Genomic DNA, 25,800 nt, shown 5'->3' with positions numbered 1-25,800 from the left:
TAACTATAGCTATTACGACTGATTTTCCTTTTCAGAATGGTCTGTTTCAAGGAACCAACAAGACCGGCGAATTTAGGTCAAGCACTGGGATGGTGGCCCAAAATAAGAGCTTCAAATGCATTAATCTCAATACATTCACGGAGTAGACGTACTGGTGCCTTCAAGGACCGTGGTCAATTTCGCCTTATTATTAACGGGTACGACTGATTTACGTACGTAAAAAGGTCCTCAATTTCCCTTAATTATCTTAAACTGAGATGTTTACTACAAGAGAGTCCCCTCATCCGAGACAATAAATGGCGGAGGAGCGGCACTCCCACCTCGGCGTCGCCTCTTAAAAACCTCGTGCGGTTCATTATTAATTTGACGAAGCGTGTGGCTGATATGAAGCAGCTCCGTGTGTCTCTGGTGGACTTAACAGTGCAGCTGGGGCCGCCCGCCCGCCCGCCGCTGTGAGCACGGCGGAGGTGACATCACGCGTCCCCCGGCGCTGACGACGAGCAGGCAGCGGAGAGCGTTGCCCCCCTAGCTGGGCAGAAATGACAGCGTGAGCGCCGCAGCCATTATCGGAACACTGTGGGAGTGTTTTTTTTTCTTTCATTAAAAATATTATTCCCTAAAAGACGGCCCCGCAAACGCATGACGCCGCGATTACCTCTAAAATCCTGCTGCGGTTTTCAGCTGTGCGCGGCGCCTCGGCTCGTCCTCAGCTGATCTTACGATCGAGAGCAACCTGCGTGTTTGATTCCGCAGGAAAAAAAAAAAAAAAAAAGAATTAACGACGCTGCCCGGGACTGCGCTCAGAAACGGCCCCGTAACACCCGCAGTGCACTGAGCGGATAAATAATATAGATACATATTTTAAAATGACAGGATACTGAGTTGACGCCGCTGCACGTCGAATCCACGCACGCCTTTATTTATTGTTTTGGACAGCCGCTCCGAGACGATGCCTCCCTCGTCTGACAGTCACATGCGATAGGCTGCATGTGAACGCGGCTGCCGGAGCGACCGAACATGGGATGCATCGGGGCCTTTCTGCAGAGAATAAGGCGCGGGATGAAGCTGGACCGGTTCAGAGAGCTGGGCCGACAGTACCCGCTGTTCTGCTTTCTGCTGCTGGCCCTGCTGCTGTCCACCGTGCTGTTAAACAGGCGAGTAAACAACAGTGCACGTCAACATCACCGCAGCTTCACCCGTGGCACACCCATGTCAATATGCTGTAAATGGGTCAGTGTGTATGGATCTATCATGTGTTTTTTACTCGGTTCAGAGCTGCGTGTGTCTCGTGTTTTGTCAGATATATACACATTATAATGGTGTTCTGGTCCTTCCTGGCTGGAGTCGTCACCTTCTACTGCTCTCTGGGGCCAGAGTCTCTGCTCCCCAACATCTTCATGTCCATCAAGCCAAAGAGCAAGGTGGGTCAGAGAGCCCGAGTGACTGATTTTCACATTTTATTAGTAACTCATCATAATAACATCAGTCACAGTCTGACAACATGGTAGCACTTTCTAACAACCTGCACTCATGAATAGGAAATGTAGTTAGTTAAACGTCAGTAGTTATTTAACTGTTAATAAACAATTAAATATTTTGTTAACCATTTATTTACCACCCCGCGACCCTGCAGAGGATTAAGCGGCGTACATATAATGTGTACAGATAATGGATGGATGGATGGATTTATTTACCAGCTCTGTAGGTTTCTAAGCATCCGTTGCAATTTTATAATGGTTGTCCAGAAAATGATTATGGATGATTTGTTAACTAATTTACTAAATATTATAAACATTAGTTGTGACTAAACAATAACAGTGGAATAAGTATTAAATATAGAAGGTTGGGGGGTAACTAAACATTTATTCTGACACAGTTTACTAATGACCTGCAGTCAGTAACCTAATCCAAGTATCACAATATAAAGTACTGTCATTTGATTACTTTCCATTACTTTTGCATTCTTCCAGTACCAAATATGTTCAATAAAGGCAAAATAAAATAAATATCCACAGGATGACCTTTTTTAAAAATATTAATTTTACAGAATTTTACAGTTTTTACAGAATACACAGTTCACTTCAGACCAGAGTGATGTTGTGTGGGACTTGTCTATCAATCTTGATTTTAAAAGTGAAATCCTATTAGTAATCCTTTTTTAAAAACAATTATATATGTGTCCTGATCACATATTTTTTTCTGTGACGTCACCTGAAGACAGGTCCCTTTTTTGTTTCCTAATTAACGTCCCGTTACATGTATCCTGTTACTCCCTGAATCTGACAATAAATGTCCCATTAAGAAATGATGGTCATTAAAGGGTTTTACTGACATAATTTTTGCTGTGTGTTGATAAAGGTTTATAGTGATTTGAGACCAAAATCAGCAGTGATTTGAGCATATTAAACTTGTGACAGATGATGATGAGTCATAGGATCCCTGTAAAAGCTGTTAATCTACAGTATGTTGACTTCCCCCCGGCAGTCCTACCAACAGGAGCTGTTTCCGCTGGGCCACAGCTGTGCTGTCTGTGGAAAAATCAAATGCAAAAGGCACAGGTAAGATACCTGGTTATGTTGTGGTGAAGTGGTATCATGTGGCTGTGTCATGACCTGATCACACATGTCAATGATAGCTATGCTGAGAAACTAAACTTAATGCCCGCAGACACAAGAGGGCACTCCAAAGACACATATAGTCCCTGTAAATGCTGTATTACTGCATATATTCCTGGGTTTACTAGTTGGGTGCTAGTTCAAGAAAATAAGTGATTAATTAATTACAATTATTTCTTTTTTTCCAATCAAACAGACAATATAAATCTGCCTTTTTCATTGTGTTCAGTTTGTCAGCATGGCTTTTTTATTCTCAATCAGAAGACACTTTTATTTATCAAGTTATGGAAGGTGTCACACTGCCATCTAGTGGTTAGACTGGACTCTTGCGCTTTTCTTTCTGGATAATTGTGTGTTTCATTTATGATTTTTTTCAATTTATTGGCAGACCGACTTTATTACTGGAAAACTACCAGCCATGGCTCGACCTGAAAGTTCCCTCTAAGGTGGATGCGTCTCTTTCAGAGGTAAAAACATGCTTCATTCTCTCATGTCTTTATTACATGGATATGCCAAATTATCTGATAATCCTTTTCTGTTGTGTGTCTTTCAAGATTCTGGAGCTGGTTCTGGAAAACTTTGTGTATCCATGGTATAGGTAATCCATTTTTCTGTATTTGTTTTTGCATATCATGATTGAAATAAGGTGATGCAATAAGACCTGTAACGATAACTTCTTTTATGAGACTTACATAGAAATAAATGAAATAAAACATAAACAAAAAAAATAACTCACATCAACAAAATTAAATCAAATAGACACTCAGGCTCTGTTTACAAGAACTGCATATAAACACAGCAGGGAATATGAAGATCATGCTGTATGTTGAGGAATCCATAACACAGTTATTCTAACTGGCCTATAATTAGTGACATGATATTGACCATACAGCGTTTCTTTTCAGAGACATCACTGATGATGAGGCGTTTGTGGATGAACTGAGGGTGACTCTGCGCTTCTTTGCAGCTGTGTTGGTCCGCCGAACCCAGAAGGTGACAAATTAAAGATGTATGGCCGAGTTTAAAGCCTCGGGATGCTGACTGACGTTAGTTCTTTGAATTTTTCTCTTTCTCTCTCTCTCTCAGGTGGATGTGGCGTCCCTCATCACGCGAAAGCTTCTCAAAGTTTCCATGAAGCACATTGAAATAATCAGCAAGGCGAGACAGAGAGGTGCCGCTCACGTTCAGTCTTTTCTTTTGTGTGCGCCGTCAGAATCAACGAAACCAACCTCTCTGCTCTCCCCCGATCTTTTGTAGTGAAGAACTCTGAGTTTCTTCAACAAGCAGCCCTGGAGGAGTACGGCCCGGACCTCCACGTGGCCCTTCGCAGCCGCAGAGATGAGCTCCTCTACCTGAGGAAGCTGACGGAGATGCTCTTCCCCTACATCCTGCCGCCCAAGGCTACAGACTGCAGGTGACACAGTCCTGTTTTTAGCCGAGGCGCTGCGCTGCCTCTGTTTATTTGTCTTTCACGAAAACATCACGCTATCAGTGGCCATCTGCCAGCGCTCACACCCAACAGTAGTAGATTAGGATCATTCCTTACTCTATTATTTTCTTATTTCCCGCTGCTTTATCTCTTCGCTCCTCTCAGATCTCTTACTCTCCTGATAAGAGAAGTCTTGGCTGGTTCTGTCTTCCTTCCTTCAATGGACTACTTGGCCGATCCTGTGAGTGTAGACGCATTAAGGGCCATTTTTTTCTTCACTCAAAGCCTTCTGCTAACACAGTCTGAGACTATATTTGATTTGTATGTATGTCCGTTATGTACCGTGAACGTTCAGAGTGATTTTTTATTTACTTACTGGCTGCTGTTTTTTTTCTGTTCCAGGACACAGTGAATCATTTGCTTTTGATATTTATCGACAACTCCCCCGTAAGTACAGCTGTGAACAGGTAGCCCCATTCACATTGTGCAACCATATTGCTGCAGAGCATATACGTTTCATAGCTCGATGAGATAAACATGATTTATGTCTGCCTCTCTCCGTCCAGCCTGAAGAGGCCACAGAGCCCGCTTCAACATTGGTTCCTTTCCTGCAGAAGTACTCCGATATCCGCAACAAAAAGCCCTCTGTAAGTGTTCCAACAGGTACCGCCTCCCCAGCGAGCCACCAATGATATCTAGTTAATACCGCAGTCGCAACATGCAGACTGACTTTGTTTCAGCCCGAGCTTCACATGTCTTACGCCTGTTTGAAAAAGAGCTGCCTTTGTTAACTGCGATTTTTCTGTTTGCGTTTTCACCGCCTCTCTGTCAGCAGGTGCTGAAGCTGGAGCTGAAGGAAATCCGAGAGCAGCAAGACCTTCTCTTCCGCTTCATGAACTTCCTGAAGCAAGAAGGGGCCGTCCACGTGCTCCAGTTCTGCCTCGCGGTTGGTACGTGTGTCCCGAGCCTTTCAGATGTCTGCAAAAGACACTTTACCTGCGTGAAATCCGTTTTTTAAATCACACGTGTCAAACATGTCAAATGCTCTTTTTTAGTTTCATTTCTTGTCACTTTAAAGAAGCTGTGGTGCCATTATTTAATTCTATAGCCCAGTCCTGCCCTTCCCTCACCTCTGAGCCTGAAACCATCAGCAAAACTATCCTTGACACTCATGGGCACCAAAGTGATGCATACTTAAAGGTCCTGACACACAGGGAACTGAGGTGTCCTACTCTTTTAACTTCTCAGAGGAATTCAACGACAGGATATTGTGCCCGGAGCTGTCCGACTCGGAGAAGATGATGCTCCACGAGGAGGTGAAGAAGATCTACGAGACCTACTGTTTGGACGAGAGCATTGACAAGATCCGCTTCGACCCCTTTATAGTGGAAGAAATACGCAACAGTATGTGACCGGGATCTTCCCAGAATCATATAATTACCTTGCAGACCCACATTAGCACTTATGTTTGCTCTTAACATGTTGTGTCTGTGTTTTTTTTGTTGTACGTCAAAGTTGCAGAGGGCCCGTATCCGCAGGTGGTGAAGCTGCAGACCATGAGGTGTTTGTTTGAGGCCTACGAGCACGTGCTGTCCCTCCTGGAGAACGTTTTCACCCCCATGTTTTGTCACAGCGACGAGGTTAGCATCTTCATTACGAAATAAATCCCTTAACTCATATGTATGTGAGGCTCAACCCAATTGATGAATCCCTTCCCTTGTATCTGAAATCCAAAAGTAAAATGTAATTTGTATTTTTGTATGTCTACCAAACACTGGAATTAGACTCACTTTGGAATTTATCGACTTCTTTGCGCTATCCTCTTCCGATCTCCCAGCCACCAACCACGGCAGGCCATGTCATCAATGCCAGACGCACAATTGGCCAATGAGCCGGCACTGGCGTTATGCCAAGCTGCCAAACCGAATTTCACCCCTCAGAGGCTGTTTCATTGAATACAGCTGGGTGGACCATTGTCCACAGCAGGCCACTGCCCTGCATGAACAGCGCGTCTGGAAAATAATGATATTATCTGATATTTTGTTGCCGTGGCTGTTCCTGCCCCAAAATAAACAGTCCAGCCATTTTTAACGCATTAGAGGTCACTTGATAAGCACACTGGTAACTTTTCTTTTCATGAAATGTCCCAGGATTTGCACGATGCTGCGGTTGATAGACCTTTATTTGCTCCTCTTTCATGTCTACCATCAGTACTTCCGCCAGCTTCTGAGAGGGGCCGAGTCCCCTGCCAGGAATTCCAGGATGAGCAGGTAGGTGTGGCTCTGCCAGTGTTTGTTTCTGTCTGTAACAATTAAAAAGCTTGACTCACAGTATTTGCCAGTATATCAATCCATCAGTTAGTGTTTGACAGAAAGCACAGCTGACTCTTGATAATGTAGCCAAAGCAAGCATGTAAAACACAGAATGACTCACTGGTAGTTTATTTGTTTTAGCAGAAAACTGATTGCTGTGTCTGCACCCACAAGCAACCCCACATCCTTTAGTCCAGGGTGTCTGCAGGTCTTAAATAATTCTTAAAATGTCTTGAATTCAGTTTTACAAATAATAGGGTCATAAAAGTCATTATTTCGTCTGAAATTTTGATTTGTGAACATTTAATGTACTTCAGTTCATCCGTCAAGTTCTTCTGGGTGGCATAAACCTGTTTATAAACCTGTCTAAAATACTGTCTTTTAACCATTTACTCGCACTTACCTGTCTAAAAACTCTAACTAACTTTAATAACCATATTCTTACATTAAATCATATATATACAGCCTAACTTACACTTACCTGTAATGCTTGAATAAGAAGAAAAGATGATTTGTCCAAAATCCGTCTTAAAATTGGTCAAAGTCAGCGTGAAAAAAGGTTTAAAAAGCACTGTTAAAGTTAAGCAAATAGGCGATATGAAAATGAGAGTTATTTACTTTGCAGCATGATGAAACTTAAATTAGAAGTGACCTTAGCTCAGGGATCAACTGTCATGTTTCTATCACGGGGTGTGGTGTGTATGTGGCCATGGGGCCCTGCCACTAACTCCTTGTGCATATTGTTCCAGAAATAGCCTCAGTTTGGATGACATTCGGTGAGTATAAGGCATCGGTGTGCTGATCAAACCAGTGGCTGGCTGAGCAGTGCTGCTGCACGCACGATACAAACGACACGTCATTCTTTTCCTGACTGGTCTACAGAGGAACACGTGCTGCCATTTATTTCAAATAACAAACTGACTGTGCTCCGGGCCCCGCTGCAATCAGGGCTTCAGTTCAATGAGCACGACTTGATAATGTGATAATGATACATAATTGAATTGCTAATCTAATTTTCACCCCCTAAATACGTGTTTTATTTGTAAATGCAAATGAGAGAAGACTGAGAAAAGTGGCCTTAATCAGCTAATCCTGTTGATCATAGCATGAGTCATCATTACTCATACGTTAATCAGGCTGCGCGGCTGAATATGTGCAATAGGAAAAATTAGTTTTGGAAGGTTTAGACCTGCTGGTTCCCAACCTGGGGGGTCCTGATCCACACTAGGTGTCGCCAGAGCTTCATGGGTGGTCAAGTCAACAGTCAGGTTTATTTTTGCAAAGCCAAATCACAGCCAACATCATCTCATGGCAATTTTCACATAGAGCAGGTCAAGACCATGAACCCAACATTCCCCCATGAGGAGAACTGCCTTTCTGCTTGGGTTGCGAGGCCTTCTTGATTTTAAGGGGTATAAGGAATGACCACAGGTCTATCTCAGCATTTCATTCACTTTGGAAAGAAAATTAAATTATTATGTTTAAAGTTGAAATTATGGTTAAAGATATCAATCTATAGAACACATTGCAGGACAAAGGCACTGCGAAGACCTGAACTCAATCGACATTCACAGAGCATTTGCTCCTCAGTAAACAGTCTGTTCTATTAGAACTGTATGCCATTAAAACAACAACAAAACAAAAGAGTAATTGGAACAATGGCCAGGCCTCAGGGAGAAGAAAAGCTTCCTTAAACTCATTTAAGGAAGTGTGATTGTTAAAAATGAAGAATGAATACATAATACAGACAGCATTGTTCTATGCTGGTATTGTTATGCATGGAGTATAACTTGAAATATCAATGAAAAATGTCAGCGGTTGTCAGTTTATTTAAAGGAACAGGTTGGGAACCACTGGTTTAGACTTTACTCTTTAATTATGTTCCTGTTAAAATTTTCAAATTGAGGTTTGCTCGCTTCCAAATCTAGAGACCTAAACATTAGGGGAACTTGAGAAAGGACGATGGTTTGTTTCATGTGTTAGGAAAGCAACAGAGGCCGTTTTCAAAGCAGCATGAATAATGCCTCTCAGAAGAGATAGAACCGGCATTTTGTCAACACTCACCAACTATGACTACTCCCTCCATGTCTGCAACTCAGTAACGCCCCCCCCTCCCCTTCCACTCTGCCCGTCTGTCCCCCCTTTACTCCACCTATGTACTGCCATCACCGTGCTGTGTCTGTGACTGTATGTCCACTCTGATTCTGTAACCACCACACTGCCTGCCCCGGTATGATCCACGGTCCTCTCCCTCGTCTTGCCCGTCGGGGACGTGACCCTGCTCTGCTTGTAGTTCCTGGGACTGGAGCCCCGAGTCCCCGTCCTCACTGTTCACCGCCTCTGGCAGCTCTTCACCCGCATCCTTTAACTCCCTCCATGCCCAGTCCACGTTCACAACTTTACCATACGGCTCGCTATCCCACCGCCACTCATCACCCAAGTAAGTCAGGGTCCATCTGTGTGTCACAGGTCGCTCAGTGTGATGTCATGCTGTCCACCCCCCACTTCCCCTTTACGTGACCCCCAGTCTCAGCCCGATGCCTGCATGGTTGGGCCAATGCATGGGATCCTGTTTTTTATTTGTCATGATGTGTTCTCCTAAAACCTATCTGTGCTGTTCAGGCTGAAGACTCGTCTGTTGTTTATTGACACTGCAGTGACTTCTCAATGTTCGGTTCCTCTTGTATTCAGTATATCGCTCACTTAATCCTACAGGCACTCACACAGAGTGCCTGTGATGCTGTGTGTCCGATCTGGTTGAAAACGTGTGGTCCCCTTCAAATCTGAACCCACTGCTCACTGCTCTGTTTGCTTTTGGCCCTTTAAACAAGAACCCAGGCATTTCACTGTGAGATGGCTGTGATGTGACATTTCGGCTTTTTTCTCGTTTTTGGCTACCCGAGCTTCTCCTCCCCCATTGTACAGTCGCTGCACCGACGCTCAGTCCACTGCCCCTTGCTTCCCTCCTCTCCTCTTCGGTTTGCTTTCCCCCCCGCCACTTCTCTCAAGCTGCATGCGCTTTTGCCGAAGCCATGCGCACGGCCCCCGTCGCGCGTTGTCTAACAACCCCGTCCCCGTTTTGGCCTGCAGGAACACGTCGAAGAGGGGCGAGTCCTTCGGGATCAGCCGCATTGGCAGTAAGATCAAAGGGGTGTTCAAGAGCACTACCATGGAGGGGGCCATGCTGCCATCCTACGGGCTGGTGGAGGGAGAGGACGATATGGTGAGGCTGCTCTGAAAACATTAGCATTCATGCGTGTGTTCCCCATTCTTACAGATGTCTCTGATTCATGTTGCATATCAACTTTCAAAAAGAAAAGCCTCCAAACAATGAAAAGTAATTTTTTTGTCCCACTTTTCTTGACCTATTTACCCTCAAAGACCTAGTCAGCTGCCGGTGGCTGAAAAAAAACCTATTGTCTAAAATGTCCAGTGGTTTTTGAACAACTAATCCAGTCCATATGCGTTAAAAACTCTGTTCTTTGATGGACAAGCTGCTGCAAAAAGTACAATTCTCAATAAAAACCTCCTCTAAACAATTATTGTAGTTACCAGTTGGGGGCGCTGGTGAGTAAAGAAAGGAAAGCCACACTGTTGACCGAATCTGCCCCGCATGAGTTCCTGTTTCACAGGTTCAAGTCTCGGATCACTGCTGTCTGGCTTGACATTCGCCTAATTGCACAAAGCGATTGTGCTGTTCTGAGGAACCAGTTGAACTGTAATATTCTCAGTGCTTCCCTGAATTGTGTTAACTGGATATACTTTGTGTATTTGATTATGTTGTCGGGTGCTCCACTGGACGTTAGAAAATTTAAAACTACATGCCATAGAGCTGGCTCTAATACAAAAACTTTTGGTTAGGTATTAATTTAATAAGGTTTAAACACACTATACTCAAGAGAGAGAGAAAAATATGTACAGAGCCCTGAAATTAAAGATGTGGTGTGTTTTATTTGAAACCATTAAAGATTTCAACAACATTTCAACAGAACATAAAGTTGTGATGTTATGACATCCATGTATTGTGTAGATATACAATGAGGTTAACTGTTGGTGGGACTCATGAAATTGCCCTTCCTGTGCTTAATGTAAAGGGATATTGCTGTGTTTTGTTTGTATTTCCTCTGTTTGTGTCTGAGTCTTGGGCAATCTGCTTTTAAAGAGTCATTTCCTTTGTAGTTAATCTTTATAGGTGGGCACTGGATGGAAAACAGGTGACACAGATGGGCAAACTTGAACTGTAGATTTAGTATCAACTCAACAGACCTCAAATTCAAAGAACAAGATAAATCCCTCATCAAAAGTCAACTCTCCGTGAATGTTTTGCACTGCTACAGTAGCTATCTTGACCGTGACCCGTTTCTACTTAAGGCACCAACTTTACCCGACCTTCACTCACCTCTCTCGCTTCCTTCCATTCAAAGGTGGAGGAAGCCATGATGGTGCTGGAGGACGACTCCCCCATGGAGGCGGCCTCCACCCCCAGCACCCCTCGGAACCTCTCAGCCTGGAACATCACCATCCCGTACATCGATTTCTATGACGACGACGTGAAGAGGGAGAGGATTCCTGTGTTCTGTATCGATGTGGAGCGCAACGACCGGAAGGCAGGTGAGGTCAGGCGGAGCCGTCCTTCTGTCTCAGTTACTGTCATCTGAGGGAGGTCAGTTCTGAGAGGGAGCTGTGGTGTACTTTTTGGTAGGATGTTGCTTTTCTCCATCAGAGAAAGAATTTGACCAACAATGTGTGATATTAAGGTCATGATTAAAGAAATGCGTTAAACCTAATTAATGCTGAATGGTTATGTTTTGCAGCTTATTGACAGTTACATCGATATGGTGGCCGAACTTCAGTTACCTCGCGCTGCCTGCTGGAGCTCCCATCGTGCATAGCTCCCTCGGATAGCGGCGACGGCTAAGCGAGAGGAGATCTAGCTCATGAATCTTAATATATGTCTGTGCTTGTCTGCAGTGGGACACGAGACTGAGCACTGGTCTGTGTACAGAAGATACCTGGAGTTCTACGTCCTCGAATCGAAGCTCACTGAGTTTCATGGCAAGTCTTCTGCACACTGGAAGAAAAAAAACCATCATTCATAGAATATTACTTCCAAGTGAACCTTTATAAGTTTGATGGCCCTGTTGCATCATTTAGCGGCTCATATTGGAAATAAATCTGTGAAATCTTACACCCCCTGCAGGCTCGTTTCCAGATGCACAGTTGCCTTCGAAGAGAATCATCGGTCCCAAGAATTATGAGTTCCTCACATCCAAGCGAGAGGAGTTCCAGGAATACCTTCAGGTACAGTAGATGTCTGAGAAGATTTGACTCTGAATTTTATCAGACACATTCACCAAATACAGAGAGTTTTGAGGTCAGACAGGATTTAACAAGAAACCTCTGCCTGTGTAATGTTCCAGCACAGAGAGATGAAGATTATTGAAAGACACAGCTGTGACTGCAATATCTGTGATGAAAAGTGGGTTGACTTACTTGTCAAGCAAATGCATGAGTCATACTTAAACAGGTGGCAATTTCTTGTCATTTCAAGTGTAAAGCAAGTCTCAGGACTTCTGCATAATGTACGCACAATGGGATGGCCACGGACCAGCTGCTTGTGTCTTCTAATATCTGTGAAGTTCAAAGTACGACCGTAACCCAAGTATTTTTACGACAGGGAGATGTTGCGGTTACTTTCTGTATCAAGTAACAGAGTGAAAGTGACGGATTCACTTCTGTAGATCTTCTTAATTCCACTGTCTCTCAGGCCCAGAGCCCAGACACACACGCTCACACACAGCACTCCAGACAAATCTTTCCACTCGGCGCAAGTGCCTGAACGGACAGCACTCGAGTGACCAGGCATAGAGATTTAATTGGAATGGGTTCAGTTGTTGAGCATTTGTTCCAGGAACAGAGTGTGTCCAGTTTCAGAAAAACCTTTAAGAGTGATTGTTATGAACGCAGAAGAACAAAGGTTACCGCGTGTCTGGACCCAGGACAGGTTAAAATAACTCTCCTAATGGAGAAGGACTTATCTCTCTGTCTCATCTGGCTGTCGCAGATGCGACTTCTCAGAACACACTTCTGACTCTTCAGTTGGGAAGAGTTTCCACTATTGTTTAGCAGCGCATTCAATTTTCAACTGCAGATTGTTTGTTTGTCTTGTCTGAGTTATTTCTTCAAACAGCGTAGACAAATCTCAGATGTGTTGCAACAGAGGGGTCCAGAATGCAACGTCAGGGAAAGAGTTTTAATGCATCCTACTACGAGACAACAAGGCATTACAACAAGACACAATCTACAGCTGTGCTAAAAGCTGTGTGAGGCTGCACAGTGGTGCTTTAAATGAAACCCTAACATCGGGACACTAACATGATTATAATTATGGTGTTAGCATGCTTATGTTTGGCGGATAATATTACTTTTATTATGGATTATTTGTCTAGCATATAAAATATCTCAAAACTGTCAAAAATTCTCAGTGGAATTTCCCCAGAGGCCAAAGTAATGTCTTCAAATGGTTTCTTTTGTCCAACCAACAGTCCAAAACCCCCCAAACTCAAACATTTACTATCATAAGTAACAGAGAAAAGCAGCAAAACCCAACAGTTGAGAAGCTGTGTAATGGTCCAATTGTTTGAGACTTGCTATCTTTCTTTGTTTTGGGCTGATTTTCTAAAATCCCACAAGGCTGACTGCAGGGAATTCAGATCACCTATGCGCAGGGTGGCGAGACTGACTCCTGATTGAGGAGTGGAAGCAGCCTGGGACATTCACCTCCCAGCCAATCATGGTTTGGCGACGCCCTTCTTGTGAAGGCTTAAAAGAGGTGGGGAATGGCACACAGGGAGTCCTCACCCTCATTCTGTCCCTGTCCCATTGAGAACCTCATTCCTCTTAGATTACCAGCCAGAGACTCTGGTCTGTTTTGCCCCTGTTGGGTTTTCTTGGCTGCCGACATCATTTGTAGTGAGGAAACTGTGTTTATTCGGGAACCCCTTAAAATTCATACACCTTTAGTTTGACATTTTATTTCCCCGGTGCTTGTAGGAGGCATTTGTTATTTATCGTCATTGGAGAAATGACTAAACGATTAATTGGTTTTAAAAATTGCTGCAAACTAGCCTTCTTTCAGTCTCCTTATAGTTGCAGCTCTATTATAAGCAAGCCAACTTTTTGCCAAAAATGTGCAGCTGAGGCCAGCAGGAATGCCATTCATAAACTAAACTATTGTATAATTAAACATTTTGATCTGATGGTTATTACAAGTTGAGCTGAGGGTGATGCAATTCTCTGTACAAAATTGAATGGCAATCCAGTCCGGTAGCTGTTTAAACACAGTGCAGTGCCTCCTTGAAGCCATGCCGTCCATCGCTATGATAGACTCCTTTTTCAAAAAGTTGCTGCATGTTGTTTTTTATATCATTCTGAAAAGAACAGAACAGAAAAGGCTACCTTGAAGGCTGGAAAAAATTGGAAGCAATAATATAAATTTGGTCTATAGACTATTAAACATACAAAACCACAGCTATGGTCCTTGACATGAGTTAAGGAGTTTGGATTGAATAAGTAATATATTTAAAAGCCACAGCATCAATCCAAGGTCCACCAAGTTATGTTCCACTGCAAAACGAAAGAGAAAATTGTGTTTTCTTTGCAGAAACTTCTACAGCACCCGGAGCTGAGCAACAGTCAGCTCCTCGCCGACTTCCTGTCCCCTCATAGTATGGAGTCTCAGTTCTTGGACAAGATGCTACCTGACGTCAACCTGGGTACAGTATGAGTGTGACTGGTGTGATGGATTATGTTTGAACAGCGCAACATGTCAAACACTGTGTGAAAATGTTTGGGCAGGCTGACCTTGTGCTGCAGTGAAGAGATATCTGTGTTTCAGCCAAAGGCAAAAATGTGACAGGACCATACATCACTGAGTCAAAGTATATGTTATGTTTCACAGGGAAAATCATTAAGTCAGTTCCCAGCAAGCTGATAAAAGAGGTAAGAAATGCACTCAATGCTCAATTTCTCTGCATGTCCACTTTCACAAATGTTTCCCATCACATCACTCCAATTAAAGCTGCAACTCGTGTTTTCTCTTACACCCTGAGCAGGCCATTTAACATTTTACATGGCGAATACATCTGAGAGAGAAAACCTGCTGTCACTGGATCATATACAATTTGTGTCCTTTGTCTCCTCTCACAGAAAGGGCAGCATCTGGAGCCCTTCATCCAGTCCTTCTTCAACTCTTGTGAATCTCCCAAACCCAAACCCAGCCGCCCCGAGCTCACCATCCTGAGCCCCACCTCAGAAAACGATAAAAAGGTTGGATTCAAGTCTTTCATAATCTCTGACTTTCTTTCTGCAAGCCTAGGCCCCAGGAATGTTATCCTGAGTCCAGTTGGAGTACACTCAGATTTAGTTGAAATGGTTGCTCACATTGGACGGTCGCCATGGATCACTTTGTGGTCAAAGACCTACAGTCCAATCGAGCTTAAAGGTTTTTGAGATGGTGTTTAGTGCAACGTCTGCCAAGACATCATTGTAGAAACTGTTTACGCTGTAATTTTGTTTCTGTGTTTTGTTATGATGTCGGTGTTCATTTGTCTTGAAATGTATACCATTGGTCCAGCTGTGAAGTTTAACTGGAGTTTAAAGAGCCAGTTCACACCCAAATCCAAAGTACTTGTTTTCTTCTTACCTGTGATGCTGTTTATGCATCCATTGTTTTGGTGTGAGCAGCTGAGTTTTAAAGATATTGGTTGAAAATCCAACCTCGTTCTCTTGAATATAATGGAACAAGATGGCAAAAATTACATTTGAAAAACTCGACAGCAATGTCTCTTTAAAAAAACATCATGAAACCTGTGATAATCCACAGAACTTGTTAAGAAAAGCTATTTTCTTTTATATTCAAGAGAAGGGAGACATTGGCCGATATCTCTGCAACTCACACCTTTACCGTCTTAATGGATAAATGGCACAGGAGGTGAGAAAGAATGTTTAATTTTGGGGTGAAGTGTCTCTTTAAAGAAGTAAAGAGAGACATTTCAAAGACAGCCAATTGTTATTTCAGTTTTCTGGTCCATGGTATTCTGGAGGGAAAACATATATCAGTGCTGTTTTTGTAACAATGTGGCTCACCAAATTTTGACCCATCTATTTAAAATAGTTCACAAAACTGTTATCAGCTCTGACAAGCAGCGAGCCAAAAATGGCTGCAAGCCTTTAACTTGACAAACTTGCCAGAGGCCGGATCGGTGAGATCACAAAAGGTTTCACGAGCCTTGAGCTTTTTAAACACGATGTCACCCCATTTCTGGCTGATTTAATATGAATGGCCACTTCACTGCAGTACTGGAATAAATGTGTCATCGCCTTAGAATGGAGGGATGAACACAATTAACCTCTTGTCATGAGGCTTAAAATGAGGGAACACTTTTACATTTTTTTTTTTAATAAAAACATAAAGAAATATTCACCTCAGCAGAGTTCTGCCGGCCACTCATGTTGAAACAGGTTACTCCAGTAGCAGTAATTATTAAATGTGGGCTTCAGTCTCAAGAATGAATGTAAATCCTTCTCTCCCAGCTCTTCAACGACCTGTTCAAAAACAATGCCAACCGGTCAGAGTTGACTGAGAAGAGACACAATCAGAATTACTTCATGGAGATGATCACTGTTGAAGGGGTGTATGACTACTTAATGTTTTTGGGTAAGTAAGATGTTGTTTATCGCTGTCTGTTTTCTACCAACCCCACATTTTTATTATTGTTTTAACACAGTTATTTTAAATTTAATGCATTGTAACTGCCAGGGTCAGCTTTTCTTTTATGAGGGTCGGCTGTAGCTCATGACAACTCCCCCATAGTATGTATACACTTTATAACACTTTATAATAATGTAAGATACCTCTACACATCCTGCATTAATGCCAAGACTAAAAGCAGAGGTAAAATACAGAACATCGAAGGTGTTAAAAAATACAGTAATGAGGAATCACCACTGTGACCTGAAGTAGAGCCCATTGTTCACTCACACTCTCTCCGTCCTCCTCTTCCTCTCTCCTTCATGGTTGTCAGGACGAGTTGTCTTCCACATTCCAGACTGGCTGCACCACCTGCTAATGACAGGCAGGATGCTGCTCAAGAACACAATCGAAGCCTACACAGATTATTACCTTCAGTACAAGCTGAACCAGGTGGTGCAGGAGCACCGGCTCGTCTCCCTCATCACTCTGCTTAGAGGTACATTGCAGTTAGTTCAGAGATCTCCTGATCCAATGTGTGTTTTTCTAAGAAAATGATGAAATATTACTTTAAATGTGTTAATTCAATAGGTGAACTGATAAACGTCATCTTGACCCCATAGACACAGTTTTTTGTGAGAGCAGTGCACCCCGCTCGGCTCAAGACAAGCAGAGGCGGGCGAAGAAGACATTTGAGGAGATGATGACCTATATTCCAGGTACTTGTTCACTTATTACAGCTAGTGTGTTTGTGTGACTTCTCCACTTTCCATAACACTAATGTACAGATGTGAAGACAAATGGTCAAATTTTTTGTGTCATTTCATCATCTTTAGACTTCCTCGCGAAATGTATCGGAGAAGAGGCCAAGTACGAAGGCGTACGTCTGCTCTTTGATGGACTCCAGCAGCCAGTTCTGAACAAACAGGTACAAAAGCACAGGGGCAGACACACACACACACACACACACACACACACACACACACACACACACACACACACGACATAACAAATCAACCAGACAGAATATGAGACAGGTGACGTGTGGGAGGAAGTGAGATCAAGCCTGTCCTGATACAATAACATGAGATGTGGCAAACAATCCAAAATCTTTTGTGCAGATTGATGATAAGGTCAAATTCCCCTGTAAGTCAGCATGTAGTAGATAGTGTTATAAAATGATTTTTTTTTTTTTTTTAAATTTAAGATCACCGGCTTTTAATGCTGTTCATCTTCTTCCTGCTCTTTGTCTCCCTCAGCTGACATATGTGCTGTTGGACATCGCAATTCAAGAACTCTTTCCGGAGCTGAACAAGGTAAACAGATGCTTGTTTCGGTTAGCAAAAGAATATAGCTTCTGAATATGATGATGAACGATCACGAGAAGTAAAAACAAAGATACCGTATCATGGCGCACATTGAATAGCGGCATATTACATTAACACACCTTATTTTTTTACATATTACTACTTCAAACCCAATGTGCTAACTCTACCTGTGTATCCCCAGCAGGTCCAAAAGGAGGCGTCTGTGATGGCTCCGTGGATGTAAAATGGACAGTTCAGTGAACATGAGCCAACATGCTTACGCCCACACTAACTCAGAGACTTTTGTCGGCCCCGTCACCTGAAACTAACATCAATCACAGGTGAAACAGCTGTTCTGATTACCTGCCACAACAAGGAGAGGAAACATGGGGCCCCTGCTGCTTTATCCATTATTCACTTTGTAAAATAAATTGTATAAATAAATTACATAACGGCAGTCCTTGTGTATTCTTATCTATAAAAGCAATGAAATGAAACTGTGTTTGACTGCCGCAGCTGATTGTAGCTGTCATTAATTATTACTATTAATGATCCTTATTTATTTCACACTGTGATACTGTTGAGCACACGGTCGAATTGCCACAGGTGTGAATATCTTGACTGCTGTAAAACTCATCACCTCCAATGAAAGCCTGTAATAAACTTTAAAACATGGCCACTGTGAAATCAGATTTACCTAATTGAAATGGGAAAACTCATTCCAGAAGTAATTGTCACTGGGTTTTGTTTTCAAAAGGAAGGAATGAAAAATCAGCACATGCAGTTCAGTCAGTTTCAAAAAAAGAGGTACCTAAAGTCATATTTGAGAAAATGTACAGATATTGTCTTAAAAGTTACTTTGGTAAGAATAATTAACTCATATGAATAGTACTCGCAAATGACTTAAAATATCTTATATTAAATGTGCTGAAGTGTCAAACTACAAGTAAAGCTAAACATATACGTGAATATATACCCTTAATACTACAGGTAGACCATTTATTGGCCCCGTCGTTAACTGGTTCTGATATTCAGCTGTTTTCTGATCTTCAGTCTTCGTCTAAAATAAATAACTTGTGTTTTCTCATGGCAACATGTTGATCATATTGTCATTAAAGCATGTCTGCTTGTGAACAAAATAATTAACTCACAACTTCGAGAAAAATAATTGCTATCAATTTCTTGTCTTGGCTTCTGTACGTAGCAAGCAATTTAGTGATTACTCTCAAATTTGGAAGTTGGTTGCTTTCATCTGTGTTATGCCTTTGTCAGTCAATTAGATGTGAAAGATAGTTTGTCTGTCAGGTTTGTAGTTTTATAAACTAGAAAAGAATTGTCTTGCACAACACCCGGATAACTCCTACAGGGCTCCTCAACAACTGAAACCTAATTTTTAGGGACGTTAGGGACTATTTTTGAAAATTATGAATTGAAACAATCCAGAATTTAATAAGTCATGATTACAACTAATAATTTGAAAAGAAAACAATCAAATGCAGGACTTTTTAGCTCTATGAAACAGAAAGTTATGTCATTCAAAATTCACAACTCAGTCTGATTAAATCACAACATAAAAAAAGGAATGTCTGAGAGAGTGCCCTCCATTTCCATTTTGTGATTTATTTTAGCAAGCTTTTTACAAGCACTATAAACAGACGGCTTTGGAGTAAACAAAGGCAGCGAGCAGATGCAATGGCAAAAAGAAAAAAGCGACGGGAAGATTTAGCAGCAGATCTTGAACAAAAGATCTTGTGTTGCTGTAGTGAAAAACAGTTGTGTTGTGCTCGATGAACATACCCAGATGAGAAGTAGTGCTTTACAAAAATTAGGCTTGTCCTTTTTATCTGAGTTATCTTGATGTGGAAGACAGTCATATACATACATTGAGGGGCATAAACACTTGGAGGCTTTGGCTTGTTGTCACCCATTGCTCTTCGGTGAGGGTAGAGATAAAGCAGCCAGTCAGCGTTCCTTCTGTTCATTATCTGCCTGTAGCCTCCTTCGTATTACATACTGTGGTGATTGAGTTCTTCAGTTCCTTTTTTTTTTTAAATTCACAAGAAAAAAAAAAAATCATACTAAAAATGAATGACAAGCACTTTCAGGTCATCAGCATTAGCAGTACATATTTACTGTTTTTCATATTTCAAATTGTTCCTCTTCCAAGTTTAAAATAAGGGGGATAAAATAAGTTCCTGGCTGGATGTGGAATCCACCCCGGGGCAGACCCTGCAGTCCTGTTGTCTCATCCTTGAAGCTGGCGACACGGAAAGGCAGTTAACCAAGTCCCGGAGGAGCTTCCAAGCAGTCAAACTCGCCCGTCAGTTAATCACAGTTTCACAGCGTACACAAAGCCAATCAGGGGGTCAGGGAGAGACATAAACCCAGCAGCAGCAAGCCGAGGCTGTGGGCTGTGAAGGCAGCTGAGCTCCTGAACGTGATCCGGCCCTCCACCGCAGGGTACACCTGCTTCATGTCCGAGATGTATTTGGAAAAAACAGAAATGTCCATATCGCCTGCAAGAGTTGGGGAAAGACAGATCGCTTAGCTGGTGTTTTGCTTGCTGCCCATGCTCAAAGTCACCCGCTCTGTGTTTACAGTGTTATCAGCTCTGTGAGCCTTAGAGACAGCTGTAGATATTAAAACCATGCATCTGCTTTAGATTCATCATTGCTCCCAGAGTGAGTGCAATAAGTACACTAACAGTAGGTAGTCTTCAGGGGACCCTCTGAAATGAGTGCACAGAGACTCTTTCCTCAGACAAGTGATCATCACTGATGGATAAACTCAACCCTTCTGAATCTTGCTTACGGACAGCTGCAGTCAGAATGTGCGAGACTGTGATGATCGAGGGGAAGCCAATGCAAAAAAAAAAAAAAAATCAAATCAGTTATATAAATCAGTTGCTTCATAGAAAAAGGACACAAAAATAAGTTAAGAGTTGACAGCCATGTTTTTTGGCGGGAGGGGGGTTCAGTTTTTCCACTGTTATCTTCCACCGCTACCAGTCGAAACAGTTCTCCAACCAGCACCCCACTGGTCCCCGAGCCAAGTCCCTGCAGACTGAGCTAGTTGCTAATGTTGACAGACAATTTGACACCTGTGGTAAAAGTCCCCAGGCCTCCTTAAAAAAAGATGCATTTTGTGAGTTCTTGAGTTATGTGAACATTTCTTTGCTCCTTGAAACACTATCTACAACAAATGTTTAACTGTTTTGGCCTTCTGGGTTCTTCGGCAAACGCTATTTATGTGGATATTTTCTTATTTGTGTAAAAGAAAAATACTAAATCATCTCACAGTGATGTGCACATTTATGTTATTTCCATTTACAGCAGTGAGATGGCTGTCCGCTTGTGATCAGGTCACTTAGGAGAGATGTTACCTCCAGGTCTATACTCCTCCGTCGGAACAGTGCTGTTTTGAGCTAATGCTAACATCAGTGCGCTTAAATGCCGACATGCTGATGTTTGATTTGAAGCTTAATTGGCAAAGTTTCAGGAGCAGGACCACACCTCAACAGCGCCGACATCCACATTTCTATAAATAACCACGTGACCCTCTCCTCTGCTTCGCTCTCGTATTCTGCGCCCTCCCCCCCATTTCTCTCTCCCTGTTTCTTTTTCTCTCCTCTCCTTCGTAGGTCCATGAGGGGGTCCATCGCTGCCCAGAAGCGGCAGTGGATTCTCTTCAAGATCTTTGACACTTTGTTTTCCTTTGTCACTTATAAATCCTTAAACGTATCTCGTTGACGGTGTGGTCCTCGCTAGTGAATTTAGAGTTTCACCCTCTGGAGTGAAACGGTGGACCGACTATGCTTAGGTGCAACGGCAGCTTCCTGCTTTTCATGTTGTTCGCCCTGTGTGGTTTGCTCTCTCGTTTTTGAAACTGACCTATCTGCTGTTTTCGCACAGACATTTGAATGAGACATTCGGTGCCAAGTTTGAGAAATCCCAGAAATCCGCCACTATAATCAACTTATTGGAGGAAACAGAATGTAAGATCAGTCATCGGCTGCTAGAGTCCGTTTTTACTTTCCTTAATATCAACTAATCTTTGCGATAAATAGAAGTTAAAACAATTGAGTTAAAGGTTAAGCACCAAACTAGAGATGTATAAATAAATGTGATTGATGAAAACACTTCAAATGACTCATCATTAAGAAAAGGTTAAGTCCACGGAGCAGGGCTTGCTTTGAGTCAGGAACAGGAAAAGGAAAAACAAGGGAGGGTGAACTTGAGGACAAGAGTGAGCTTTTAAATAGTCTGCCAAATGAGCTATTCTTATCAGGAGATTGGCTGACAATAGCTGTCTTTGGTTACATACGGACATTTTTCTTTAATGAGTATTAAGCAGTGAAATGCACAAGCAAGTTAAACAAAGTCATCTTTTTGGAAATCTTCATACATCAAACTCAACACATTGAGCTTATTGGCAAAAAAAACAAACATTTAATTTCAAATAAATGCTCACCTTACACAGTCGCACACAATTTCTGAACCATCTTTGTTGCCCACCTGTGTTATGCTTCAGTAGCTCCTCCTGCACCATGGCAAAGCCGTCACCTCCGCTCACCATGTATGAATTCATGACCACGGTGTACGTCTTCTCCAGGTCCAACGGTTCATACTTCGGCACGCGGCACTCTGTGCAGAGCGCGGACAGAGACACCACACGCTGGGTCACTGGTCTGGAGAGGTCATACTCTACGTGAATGCCTAGAAATAAAATGAGATGACAAGGAAATGTTATGCTTGCTTAAGCGATATCCTATTCTGGTAAGACCCGCCCCACTCTGCCTCTGATTGGCTTGTGTCTATTGTTCTCTAAGTCTAAAGCTTTGATGACTTTGTGGTCAAGGTACTCCTTGCTAAATACGTCCAATAAATATTTCGATGTGAGAAGGATGGGCGCATCATCCCGTCGGAAAAAAAACAAAATGCAATATGAAGTCCTGTCTATATACTAAGCTAACTGGCTGCTGACAAGTGCTATTGATCTTTTCATCCAACCCCTGGAAAGCAAGTGAATAAGCCTATTTATAAAAAAGGAAATCCTTTATATATAAACCTGATCAAAGGATGCAACAGTCAGTATTACACTAGTACACCTAGGATTAAAAAGTGTTGGTAGAGGAGCACTGGTACCAGAAGACAGACCTGAGACCTGAAGAAATTCTCCAGACATGGTTCCATATCTGTGAACGGCGTGTTCAAATGCTTTTTTGATGGTTGATCCTTTAATCTGGACGAGGTCAAAGGTTCCTCCAAATGGTAAGACGGTGAGAATCTCCTCCATAGTTATGGAACCTTAAAGTAAGGGCGAATGCCATTACATTTTACAAAGAATCTACAGCTGTAGCCAGTGCGAGGTGGTCTTTGAGATACTTAAAAAAAAAAACAGTTTTACCATTTTTGTAGTGCTCATCTATAGGTGTCCGTATGCCCCCACTATTCAGCATACACATGGCCACGTGATTCCACTGCAGATCCTCACCTGAATACTTTACATTGTGACGAATCTGGCAATGCACAAGGACAAAAAAAATGAGAGAAATGAAAAGAAATCAAACTCTGCTCTCTGGGAAGATTTGCTCTCCTGCGTTTGTGATGGTTATCACTGTAGGCTATCTAAACATCTGCTAATTGTTTGTTTATGTCAGCCTCCCCCAAACCCCTGCAGCCCTTTCGTTGCCATGAATTCCCACGTCATGCTGAGCAAAGATGGGCGAGGTCTGAGGTTGCAACTGTTTTGAGGTCGGGGTTAAAGTGTGACAAAATGCACACGTTTGTCTTTTTGTCTCACTGGTGAATAAAGAGGGTGCAACTAAGGCTTTTTTGAATGATTGAAGTAAACGTCAGCTATTCACCATAGCATCGCAGATCAGGTTGCCGAGGTTACACTCCCGAAATCGACACTCCTCAAACGTCCCGTTGAGGTAGACTAAGGTTTGTCCGACGTACTGTGAGGAGTACTGAGCCAAGCCTTTCTTCCACTTCCCAACGTCGGTGAGGACTTCTGGGTCTGAGAGACAGCTTGTGTAAATAAAGGCTTTATGAAAGCATAACACAAGTTTAATGTATCTTTAATGAACCGTTGAGAAAGGGTTTTGATTTCAGAGTGCGGATATGATTTAAACGAAGATGAGTGCATGAGTGCATGAATTTAACTATTTCGGACATAATCCACCGCAATCTAGACACGTTTCATGATCAATGTACAAGTAGCAATCAAAGCATTTCATTTCAAAATGCGTATCAAAATTATGCAGAGATGCACAGTGATGATTTATCTACGGACAGGCACGCTGGTTCAATTCAATCAATGTCACATCAACTTGTTTTAACATCTCAAAATCCTTTCAACCACCGAAACAGCTGTAATGTCGATGACTGAAAATTAGGCTGAAATCACTTGTAACCTACCTTGAGGTATGCTGCTGTCCATCAGGATGGGATTTCCAGCGGCTTTAATCACATTCCCAGCTTCATCAAAGGTAACTTTTAAGTACCCAAGGTATTTCCCGAAGGCATAAGCCTGGACCACCGGCACGTCTCTCCCATCGCTCGACCTCACCATGTAAGGGTACGGGCCCGCCGGCACCTCCGTGGATGGGGGCTGTCCTGCAGAGAGACGTTTTAAGATGTGTTAGTGCACTTCCTGTTTAGTGTGAAAGTGAAACGGCGGGTTTGCTCTTTCAGTTCTGAAATCCCTTGTAGTGTGAAAGCACAAAGACAGACTGAAAGTTGATGTTCTGGAGTTCATCTTTTGCAAACCCCCCCTTTTTCCAGCAGAAAAGAGCTCAAAGGATTAGTTTGACCAAAAATGAAAATTCAGTCATAATCTATTCACCACGCAGAGGATGGAAAAAAGTCTGGTGACGTTGCCTAGTCCGCAAAACATTTCTGGACGAGCTGCATGCAGCTGTTTCAGATTCTTTTTTTTCTTGTTGTTTTTCAAAACAGATCCCCATCCATATCAGATGTAGGAAAACGCTGCAGTGCTGTTTGGCTGTGTACATCCAGAAATGTTTTGTGGGCTACGACCCTTCAGGATGAGTAGATGATGGCAGAATGTTCATACTTTGGTTGAACTTGTCCTTTAATTGAATTAAAAAACAAAGGACTACCAGTGTAGAGGAATGTGTTGGTGTGTCCTCCAATAACGACATCGACCCCTCTGACGCGCTTGGCGATTTGCTGATCCATGTCAAAGCCAGAGTGGCCCAGGGCGATGATCTTGTTATAGCCCAAGGTTTCCAGCTTGTTGACCTGAACCTGAAGTGCCTCCACCTCATCCTCAAACTTCAGGTGTTGGCCTGACAGTCAGGGTGAAAACTGGGTTAATATGCATGGCCACAAAGCACTTATGCTTTCATACAGGTGTAGATCAATTTAACAGTACATGAAACCACACTGGAGAGAGCTCTGGACAGTGTTGGAATGCAGCAATGTGCCATATGAATACACTGAAAGCCTCATCAATCCAGCAGCATGTCATGCTCTTACCTGGCCTGGATAAGACAGGGGTCTCTGTGGTGGTGTAGCCCACCACAGCCACTTTGTCTGAGCCCACATCTATGACTGTGTAGGGCGTGTAGTGGCCACTGAGCTCTGCAGCCAGAGTCTGGTCAGGTTGTATGTTGGTGCTCACCACAGAACAATTTACACTCTGGAGGAAAGGCTGGATCAGACCCTCCACTCCATTGTCAAACTCATGGTTTCCCAAAGCCTTAAATGTAAAGGAATGCGTTTTACGGACTGGACTGTAAAAGTAAAAACAGCTATTTTACTATATTATAGAAATGTCAATTCAAAAACAAAACACAAACATATTCAGGTGTGAGGACGCACAGTTTAAAGAGAAAAGAGAACGATTTCAAGGATATTTACCATGGCATCATAACCAAGTTTGTTCATGAAGTGCGCTGCTTCGGCACCTTTGTAGTAGTTGAACCAGACAGTTCCCTGAAACTGGTCACCCGCATCCAAAAACAAGACGTTCTTCTCCTTTCTCCGGATCTCCGACACCTTCGTGAACCTCCTGGCGACCCCGGCGAAGCAAGGAGCCCTGTCTGAACACTTCCCGGAGTCCTCGCTGGTCTCCTCGATCCGTGCGTGGTTGTCGTTGGTGTGGAGCAGTGTCACCTCGAAAGCCCACGCAGTCCCCGAGCAGTTCAAAAGCAGAGGGAGACAGAGCGAGGTCAGGAGAGCGCAGCGGGACGTCCGGACGGTCATCGTGTCGCTGTGCGTAAAAACGCACGAATGAACCAGGATGCACAGTGAGCTACATGAGGAAGGCGTGGACCTTTCTTGCAGGATGTGTTCAGCGAGCACAGAGCATAGTGTGTAAATAGTTTACTTTAGCTGTAAACGAGTTTAAAACTGGT

The 25,800-nt window shown here is 42.9% G+C and overlaps 2 protein-coding genes across 15 annotated transcripts; one reads left to right on the top strand and one right to left on the bottom strand.

The window, feature by feature from the left end:
- Nucleotides 1-104: 104 nt before the first annotated feature.
- LOC119034431 (sorting nexin-14-like) lies at nt 105-17,871 on the top strand. Of its 10 annotated transcripts, none has more exons than XM_037125414.1 (30): nt 105-1,154; nt 1,301-1,421; nt 2,485-2,558; nt 3,004-3,082; nt 3,170-3,213; nt 3,521-3,608; nt 3,702-3,786; nt 3,873-4,029; nt 4,210-4,285; nt 4,447-4,491; nt 4,611-4,691; nt 4,877-4,994; nt 5,293-5,448; nt 5,560-5,684; nt 6,256-6,314; nt 7,106-7,132; nt 8,650-8,796; nt 9,447-9,579; nt 10,781-10,967; nt 11,328-11,411; nt 11,557-11,657; nt 14,020-14,131; nt 14,317-14,357; nt 14,565-14,684; nt 15,951-16,074; nt 16,442-16,606; nt 16,731-16,826; nt 16,944-17,035; nt 17,367-17,423; nt 17,620-17,871. In XM_037125414.1, exons 1-30 carry the CDS (start codon nt 1,018-1,020, stop codon nt 17,656-17,658), a joined length of 2,970 nt encoding a protein of 989 aa, XP_036981309.1. In that variant the 5' UTR covers nt 105-1,017; the 3' UTR covers nt 17,659-17,871. The 10 variants fall into 10 exon arrangements, with proteins under 10 accessions (XP_036981309.1, XP_036981313.1, XP_036981307.1 ...); XM_037125412.1 differs by having other exon boundaries at nt 116-1,154; nt 17,617-17,871; XM_037125413.1 differs by having other exon boundaries at nt 1,018-1,154; nt 4,880-4,994; nt 17,617-17,871.
- LOC119034433 (snake venom 5'-nucleotidase-like) lies at nt 14,721-25,800 on the bottom strand. 5 transcript variants are annotated; one of them, XM_037125426.1, is made up of 10 exons: nt 25,304-25,800; nt 24,920-25,142; nt 24,541-24,729; nt 23,837-24,034; nt 23,281-23,435; nt 22,821-22,932; nt 22,571-22,720; nt 21,929-22,129; nt 16,399-16,482; nt 14,721-15,962 (listed from the first exon to the last, which is right to left on the bottom strand). In XM_037125426.1, exons 1-10 carry the CDS (start codon nt 25,646-25,648, stop codon nt 15,955-15,957), a joined length of 1,665 nt encoding a protein of 554 aa, XP_036981321.1. In that variant the 5' UTR covers nt 25,649-25,800; the 3' UTR covers nt 14,721-15,954. The 5 variants fall into 5 exon arrangements, with proteins under 5 accessions (XP_036981321.1, XP_036981322.1, XP_036981323.1 ...); XM_037125427.1 differs by lacking the exon at nt 14,721-15,962 and adding an exon at nt 16,082-16,308 and having other exon boundaries at nt 16,351-16,482; XM_037125428.1 differs by lacking the exons at nt 14,721-15,962; nt 16,399-16,482 and adding an exon at nt 19,015-19,930 and having other exon boundaries at nt 21,885-22,129; nt 25,304-25,799.

The sequence above is a fragment of the Acanthopagrus latus genome, chromosome 16 (assembly GCF_904848185.1).
Source record: "Acanthopagrus latus isolate v.2019 chromosome 16, fAcaLat1.1, whole genome shotgun sequence".
Classification (NCBI taxonomy): Eukaryota; Metazoa; Chordata; class Actinopteri; order Spariformes; family Sparidae; genus Acanthopagrus; species Acanthopagrus latus.
Note: the sequence above shows the minus strand (reverse complement) of the source record. Positions and strands in the feature narration are given on the sequence as shown.